General features: G+C 44.7%; 1 protein-coding gene across 1 annotated transcript in view; it reads left to right on the top strand.

The window, feature by feature from the left end:
• The first annotated feature begins 4,542 nt into the window (after positions 1-4,542).
• The window catches only part of PPP1R14C (protein phosphatase 1 regulatory inhibitor subunit 14C), a 43,637-nt gene continuing 38,875 nt past the window's right edge, over positions 4,543-9,304 (top strand). The window contains exon 1 of the mRNA XM_028723656.2: positions 4,543-4,937. Within this exon, the coding sequence (XP_028579489.1) occupies positions 4,674-4,937 (264 nt within the window). The 5' untranslated portion in view covers positions 4,543-4,673. The remainder of the gene's footprint in view (positions 4,938-9,304) is intronic.

Here is a 9,304-nt window from a genome sequence, read left to right as displayed (position 1 = left end):
CCATAGGTTCAAGGCCCCATAGTGGCTCCACTGGAATGTATTGATGACTTATTGGAACAATATTCTGAAGAGAGGAAATTTCAGGTGGTTGTGAAGAGGAAGTGACAGGTTGCTTATGGCTTTTAGAAACTAGATGGGCACAAGTTAAAAAGGAAAAAGATAAGACACTGTTTTCTTGGCTCTGGGACAGGAGTATAAGAAGTTGCAGATGAAGGGTGATGGTCTTGAAAGAGAAGTAAAGCAAATAGGTACATAGAATTTGGGACTCTCTCCTGAAAACAGGGGATTCCTGCAGAACTGAGAGAACAGACATCTGGCGATGAGCATTTGCAATGCCACTTGAAGAATATGAAGGAGAAAATTGTAGATTTCCAAGGGGCTGTAAAAGTTTTGACACAGCACCTTAAAAAGCAACTGGTCAGTGATGGAGGAGTGAATGGTGTTACTCATCCTCCAGGTAAAGCTTTGGTAGAAAAGATGAACAGTTCCATGCTCATACAACTATTTGTTCAGTAGTTGGAGGAGCTTCTTCAGATAATAATGATGTTGATGTTTGGGAATGAAAATGGATACAAGGAAGTGATAACAGGGAGAAAATGGTTGCTTCCGCTCCACTGGAGGTGAAGGTTTGCAAGCAGGTCAATACTGGGCTTGCTCATGCTTCTGCTTGTACCGCTTAATGGGAGCAAATGTCAATTGGGTTTTCCATGGATTGACACTTGCCCTGATTCAGTGGTAAAGAGCTAAAAGGGGTGGCAAATGGAAAACTGCTCAAACCCATGCCTGGAAATCACAGGATAAACAGAAAACCTCTAGGACCTGTGCATTCTCAGCACAGGACAAGGAAAGTGTGGACGAGCCCATTGCTTTACATAGTGGAGCTAAATAGGAAGAGGAATCTGTAGTACCAGATCCTGTTATCACTGCTAAGGATACCACACACACCAATAGGTTATAGTGGAGGCAAACGTTAGCTTCTTCTGAGCTTGAGGACATAGAGGAACTAAGGGAAGTAGAGGAGGCTGTTGAGGACTTCCTTCTGAGTACACATGCACAGAATTGCACTCCATGAAAATTAAGCATTATACAATAGAGCCACCATATTGTGCAATTTGGTATTCAGTGCATGCTGTGGAAACAAAACAATCCAATTACACATTGGCTGGAGATATTTGGTGATAACAGGCGAATTATCTTTTCGGCAATTTATCTTCCATTATAGATCTTTGTATCACAGGATCTTTGGAACTTCAGGATTCCAAAGAATGTTGTTTGATAACAATTGCAGTAACATATTAAGAACATACAAAGAGGTTGCTACATTAGGCCACAGTGGCCAACCATGTGCCTGTGGAAATCCTGCTAGCAGGACCTGAGCACATGAGCACTCTCTCCTGTGGTTTTTAGGAACGGGTGTTCAGAAACATTACTGCCTCTGACCATGGAGGAGGAGCATAGCTGTTGAAGGTCAGTAGCTATTGACAACTTTCAGTTCCATGAATTTATCCAATACTCCCTTAATGCCTTTTTATATTTTCTGTGGCAGCTCCTAAACTGTGGAACTCCTTCCACACAGAGGTTCATCTGACACCTTCATTGTATAGCTTTCATCATATGCTGAAGACGCAGCACTTTCCTCTGGCATTTGACCCCTGAGATCTACTGTATATATGGTAGGGCCCATCTTACTCTTCTAATTGTAAATTGTTTAAACTGATTTTAATCTTGTATTTTTTTATTGTTGAAGGTGGTTAAGAAATCCAATTAATAATAATAATACACCAGATATCAATTTATGATTCTGGTCATACTTTCTGTTGAATTATCAGTATTTAAAAATAGATTTGACTGTAGTCAGATTGGAGATCCAGTTGATCAGACTCTGTCAGTAGTTCAGTACATCTTACTAGAAGCAGTCCAACTTATTTTGCAAGGAATTAGTTGAAAAGAGCTGCAGCTGGTGTCAGAGGACCGGCTCTGTAGCCATAAGGTCTGAGATTCAGTCTCTGCCATCTTCGGTTTATAATATTCTGTCTGAAGGGCTGGGAGACCCCTCTTCTTAAGACCTTTGAGAGCTGCTGCCAGTCAGAGTGAATTGCAGTGGGCTAACATGAACCAGCAGGCTGACTCAGTATAAAGCAATGTCATATGTTCAATTAGCTTTTCCTCTTTTCTGCCAAGTGAAAGAATTGGTGGTGTCACCTTTCATTGAAGGCTCTTTCTCCTTTAATAATGCATTATTCACAGGTGTAGTATCATCGTTTACTGTCACTGGGTGCTAAACTCAGAACAACTGCCGGAAGAAGAAATCACATTTACCCACTCATATTGCAAAGGTTACTACAAATGTATTTGGCAAAAATCTGCCGAGAACACAATAAAGTTCTCAATACTGCAGTTACCAGGGTAAGGGAGATGAGAGACATGGATGAAAAGGTAATGCAGGGTTTGGTTTGGTTTGAGACCCAATTTTATTCCCCAAGTATGTCTCTTAAATGTGTGATAAGAGCACTTTTGAGCATGTGCAGAGTGCTTTCCCCTCATCACTAAGTAACCACATGTCTGGGACTAGTGGGGGCCAAGAATTTCCCAAAAACTTGTTTCCAGGTCCAGCCCTGGGATGAACGGAATGGAATATTAATGTATTTGCACTGTTGTGTTAAAGGAGTGCAGACTGGTCGATATTATTAACACCATTTCCAGACATCACCACCACTATTAAGATTGCTATTTATCATTGGTAAAATATTCCCTGTGGCAATTTTCCTGGTATCATGTAGTCGTTTCGTAATTATATTCTACTAAGACATACTAGATTGATCCCTGACTTGAACAGGTCCTCCATTTAGGTTTTGCTGCTAGCTGTTACTTATTGGTGGCAGTTCCTGGAATCTGCTTCAGAAATGGCCATCAAGCCCTGGAATCAATCTCTGTCGTATAGATTTATTTATGCACATTTAAGGCCCTCCCCTTCAAAAGGCTAAAGCTGTGTGAGAGAGAAAAAGTGTCATAAAAATCCTCATTAAAACAGGATAAAAGTGTACCAAGCTACAATTACATTTAAAATATAACATCCCCCACCTGTAACCTAACCTTAACCTACAAAATCCAGCTCAAACAGATCGGTCTTACTGGAGATGTTCAGGCTTCGGGCCAGCCAGCACGTTACATTACTATTGTGTTTTATGGCATGTTAGACATGCCTCTTTCTTAACAAAATCTCCTAGAGTGGTATCCTGGTGCTAGGAAGGCTTCTTAAAATACCCTCCTGCCTAATAGAAGCTTTATGGGGTGATTAACTGTAGGGAAAAGGAGGGCATGGAGGGGAGTGCATTTAAATCCCCTCGCCCTGTGTCACAATCGGGATTGAGTTCCTGGAGTTGATTTTCGTAAAGGAGATGGCAAACTCACTCTTAAGCACCTTGCACAAAACACACTACAAACATTATTCGTAGCCACTGAGAATGAGTTAGAGGGCCACACACACTGCACATTTTGTCACCACTTTTGTGCAGTGGTGTATATCCTGTGCTCCCAGCACTAGTGGCTGTGTACACACCATACATTTAAAGTACACCTCCCACCGCAATCCTGGGAACTGTAGTGATAGGTCACAGAGCTACAATTCCCAGCAAACTACAATTCCCTAGTTTCTTTTGGGGGGGAGGGTATGGGCTTTATTGCGTGTGCAGGACTAGCCAATTGCACAATGCCATACGGTAAGGTCCAAGGTCTCACTATTCCAGTATAAGCCCAATGTAACTTCAGTGGTTCCCTATGGTGACTGGTGGTGGCTATCCACATATGAGCCTTCCTAGATTTAGCAATGCAGAGCGTTCTGGTATCCTTAAGCGCTACAGCTCATGGAAGTTCCATCAGATGTAGCTTGTGCCATCACTGCTTTTGTTCTTCCAGTATAATTCTCCCTTCCATGTAATTCGTACAGTCCCATCCTACCCCTGTTTACTTGAAACCCCCTCTGGGTGTCAGTATTTTAAAGGAACAGGGTCTCTTTGAGAAGGACCCACCTGAATGAACAACTAAACAACTATCTGACTTTTAGAAGACATTTGAAGGCAGCCCTGTTTAGGGAAGATTTTAATGTTTGATGTTTTTATCTTGTTTTTAATATTCTGTTGAAAGCTGCACAGAGTGGCTGGAGAAACTCAGCCTGATGGGCGGGGTATAAATAAATGATGATGATGATGATGATGATGAACAGGTGGGAGGAAATTCAGCAGGTGAACCATGGGCAAAGCTTCACCTGATGAATTCCAGCCTAGCCACCATGCAGTCACGAAGTGGTAGCCCTAATGAAGCTTGCTTACTTAAAGGCACAAGAGCACCGGCAGGGGGGAACGTTGGTAACCCCAAAAAGCGCTCGAGGTGGGCGGGAATCTGCCTGACGTCAGGCGGGCGGCGAGTTGCGCCTTTAAGGCGCTCTCCCCGCCCCACTTCCAGGCCCCCGGACGCCCCGCCCCTCCTTCCAAGGCTGAACCGGCGGCGAGAGCAGCGCGATGAGAGGCTGCGAGCTGCAGGTGCAGGCAGGGCGCTCTCGCAGGGCGGCGTGGCGGGCATAGAGCACCTCGGCGGGCAGCCGTAGCAGAGCCCCCCGCCAGCCCGAGACCCCCGGAGGATCGGGTCTCCCCGCGCAGCAGGGGCTGAAGCAGACCATGTCGGTGGCAACCGGGGGCAGCGAGCCGGGGCCCGCCGCCACCGGAGGAGGCGGAGGGAACCGCGTTTTCTTCCAGAGCGGCGGCGGCTCGTCCCGGGAAGAGTCGGTGGCTCCGTCGGCGGCGGTGGTGCAAGTTCAGCAGCAGCAGCGGCGCCACCAGCAGGGCAAAGTGACGGTCAAATACGATCGCAAGGAGCTGCGGAAAAGGCTCGTGCTGGAGGAGTGGATCGTGGAGCAGCTCGGGCAGCTCTACGGCTGCGAGGTACTCCTGGCTGGGGAACTGATCCGGGGAGGGAGGGAGGTGATCGGGGCCCCGATCCGAAAGGCAGGAGGGAAGGGCACCCCGTCGAGGCCCCCGGACACACCCCACAGCCCTCAGCTGCTCCCGGCTGGCCGGAGAGCGCCCAGCAAGTAGGAGCCACAAGTACTTTAAATCCGCCCTCCCTGCCTCGGCAAGCGGCATCCTGGCGAGCAGGGAGGCTCAGCAACTCGCTGCCTCTCCAGCGCCTTCTACAAAACCGCTTTCCTGATTTGATCGCATTTTTTTTAAATTAACCTGCATGCCATTTTTAATCCTCTCATTTGCATATTGGGGATTCCTTTTCATCACGGTCGTTTTATAAATTGCACCGGAGTGTGAAGATCTCCCTGGCTGAGGAAAACGCCGGGAATGAATGTGTGCGTGTGTGTGTGTGTGAATCTGAATGAAGCCACCTCTAAATGACATTCCCGTGTTCTGTCTCCCCTTCAGCTTCGCCCTCTTAAGGGTGTGTGTGTGTGTGTGTGTGAGTGAGTGAGTGAGAGAGAGAGAGAGAGAAAGAAGCTATGCAAGATTCCCACTTCCCACAACCAAATAAAAGGGCACGTAGCCCCCCTTAGAACAAATCCGTGTCTATTTTGCCATAGGTGTGCTGAGTGGGGGGTTCTGGGTGTTCCTGCATGCGGCGCTTCTCCTCGGGATCATGTGATGCTCATTACCCTCCGCGCTTCTGCCTACAGCGGCTTAGATTAAATCCTCAGCCGGCAACGCGGAGGAGCGCGCTCACTTCTATGAATGGTTTATTTGCCTCTTTCTTGGCTCAAAACCCCACCAGCCCGCCATACCACGTACTGTTGATAATAATATTCATTAGTGTACGCGGAGCTGTCGGTTTGCTAACCTCTCAGTGTGATCTCAGATCGCAGGTTTAAAGTGCAAAGAGATGGAAACTGTTTTAATATCTGAGGCCAGCCTCAATTTGTTAGGCTAAGTGGGCTCTCCGCTTTCGGATAATGCGTAAAATGGGGAGGACATCGCAATCAGTGAGTGCTTCTGTCAGGCTTGCATACTAACTAGAGGTCGTATGTTACTAGATGTTTCTGTAAGGAGAGGAGCATGGGAGGTGGGGTGGAGTGATTAGATATATTTTTAAATCGTGAGTGTTGCCTACCTTAATCTTGTCTGTAGTCAACTTAGTGCCAGAGAAAAAAAAACCAGATCAGTGCCTTTAGGGGTTCATTTCAACGGAGTTGGCAGTCCTTTTCTCCTACAGAGACCGTTTCATGTTGGAGTTTGGTGGAATGTGTCAAGGCTTGTGCTTGGACATGTTAAATAAGAACGTTGCTGATTCCCTTACGTACATGTTGGGAATTTTCCTGGTGAAAGAACAGTGAGTGACAGTTCAGTATGTATAATGGGGAAAGCAAGAATCTGCTTTCCTCAGGGATGATGAGTTGTCCCTAAGGAAGCCAAGTGCTCATCAGGTTAGCAAATAGTATCTTGCACAATTTATATTTGATTGGAAGAATGAATGCTTGATTTCTAGCAGGATTGAATGGCTTTTGGAATTAGGTTCTTTTGACTTTGCTATGATAGTTAGCTTCTGTTCAAATAGCAAATTGGGGAAAGAGTGTTTGTGTTATTTCCAACTATAAATTTCTTAAAGAATTAAATGAGTAACTATTTTACTTTCAGGAGACATCTGAAGGCAGCCCTGTATAGGGAAGCTTTTTAAGGTTTAATGTTTTACTATGTCTTTATATATGCTGGAAGCCACCCAGAGTGGCTGGGGCAACACAGTCAGATGGGCGGGGTACAAATAATAAATTATTAGTATTATTACTATAAATAACAGCTGGGAAGGGGGTTATGATTTAGATCAAAACCTTGGCTGTTTGGGAAATGGAGACTTGCAACTCTGCACTGTTTTCCCAATGAAAATTATCCCCCACACTCAAGCTGCTATTTTTCCAATACCTTGTCAAGGGGGATACAGGTATCATACCTGTAATATGGTCCTATGAAACAAAGAAGCTTGTGGTTGATTGTATTTGGGATTAATAGTGCCAAGGTGGGGCAAAAAAAGTCAAAACTCCTTTCCTCATCCCACCCTGAGCCCCATGGTCCAGATTCAATTCTCTCTTTTCCCCTCCCAAATTTGTGCGCTGTTCAGTTGTTGTTGCTTTTAACAATTTAAGAAATGGGCTATTTACAGACCTTCCACATCTAGTTCTAGTGATGACCTTGGAAGTCTAGTTGTCATTGAGGTGGCAAACCTGAATCTCTGCTGAAGTATTTCAAACTCAGGGTGAGAGCTCATTGAATGTAACTCCATACAAAAATCCTGTGGAATTAGAAAACTACCGTAAGTTAGGGCAAAGGGTGGTAGCCTAGTCAACTCACTGACATGCTAGTGTTTTGTAGCAGCTTATCACCCTGCTGCAATGCTCCATGTGCACGCACTTAAAGACCCCCCCTTTTTTTGTCTCACTGAGGGCCAAAGTGGAGGTAGTCGTGATTGTTCACACATTCAGCATATTAATGGATAAAGGTCTATTTTTGTCACAAAAAGAAGTATGCTGGGAAAGAGACTTGAACTCTTTACACTTTGCCTCACAATAGTTTCAGGCACTTCCCTGCCTGTTTCACTCCAGTACATGACGTGAACTTGGCTGGAGAGAGCAGTCATTGAATGGGAGAAGGTAAGACATTGGGGGAGGTTCAGAATTGGACACCTCCCTTCCCTGCTTAATATGTGAATGAATTAAGCAGAAGAGCCTTGTTGGATCAGGGTGAAGGCCCATCTAGTCCACCATCACGCTCTCACAGAAGCCTGTAGGCAGCACCTGAGGGCAATATTGCTTTCCCTACTTGTGATCCCCCAGCAACTGGCATTCAGAGGCAAGCTGCCTCTAACAGCAGAGGTGGAACATAGACATTGTGTCCAGGAACCAATGATGGTCCTCCATTATGGCACTCCACGTGTAGCTATTTCTATAGCATCTAGAAACAGGCCAGAAAAAGCATTTGGGTTGAATTCTCCTCTGTTTTATGTTCTAATGGCTTCTTGGGCATCTAGCCTAACTGAAAGCTAGTAAAGAATTAAGAACCTGAGGGCAGGCTTCATTAGTTTCTTGCAGCACGCATCGAAGGAAAATGTCTAAATATTAATGCAGTGTAGAATATACATCTTCCATTGTTTTAAGTGAAGTGTACTGTTGTAGCTGGAAGAAGCTTTGTCAGTAAACTTGTGCCAATTTAGATCTTGTTCTGATGGTTTTGTCTTATTGGGTGGAGCCGCATAGTGCAACACTTGCACAGCTTGTCAGGAGCGTTATTCTATACAGCTATAGTTGAGTTAGGTATGGTGTTCAGTGCTTTGGCAAGACTGGTCAAGGAATCACCTGAAGTCTGCAAGATATGAACGTGAAATGTTGCCGTGTCCTTGCCTTCTAACTTGAGTGCTTCTGTTCAAGGTGCCAGCCAGCCTCAATGATATGGAAGGTTCAAGTGGGAGAATTCATGTCTTCCTACCCCACCTTCCACTGAAGACTCTATGGCTCTTGGGGGAGACATTGAGTGTTGCTCATTCCTCCTCTGATCGTTTTTGGAAAGTGTGTTTAGCCCCTTTAGGTGCATCAAGGCAAGTAGTAATTTTACTGACCATTCAGGTTATAATAAGAAAAGTATAATATAAATACAGTATATAATTAGGGCATAAGCATAATTAATTTCAGAGACAGGAAATGACTTTGGATTCATACATGTGTTAGGTATAATTATTGTAAAATAAATGGTTAATGAAGCTGCCAGTTCTTATGCCTACAGGAAAGCGAATCCTCAGACAGATTGTGATGATTAAATGCTCAAGCTAGAAACTTGTTCTGATTTCTTCTTCTTGCCATTCTCGTGGGGGGTGGGAAGATTGTAAAAAACTATTCTATTCCAGATAATATTTTCAGCAAGAAAGGTGGCATTAAAGTTGTGCACTTTTAACATGTTGGTGCTTAAATAAGCAAGTTCTTTAATCTGAATTTAGAGCTGCAAAAGTTCACGTGTGTTATTGGCAATAACACACATTTGAATATTTGCAGCCTCTGAAAGGATGAGGCTAGAAAAGTATGCTAGAAAAACCTTGTTGATACTTGTAAGATCAGCTTGACTAGTCCTCTCATTATAAAGGTTGCACTTTGATTTCTTGGATCAAAAGTGAATACTGTACATTTGCTAGAATCTGATCAGCCCCAGGCTTGCATTGCTGGAATTGGTTTGGCCCAGCCCAGCTCCATGCAGGCATTGGCACCCACAGATCATGAGATGGTACATGGGAGAATGTGTGAACGGGTGAGCATTCCAGTGTAAGAGTTCTT

The sequence above is a fragment of the Podarcis muralis genome, chromosome 3, assembly GCF_964188315.1.
Source record: "Podarcis muralis chromosome 3, rPodMur119.hap1.1, whole genome shotgun sequence".
NCBI lineage: Eukaryota > Metazoa > Chordata > Lepidosauria > Squamata > Lacertidae > Podarcis > Podarcis muralis.
This window is presented reverse-complemented; position numbering and strand designations above follow the sequence as displayed.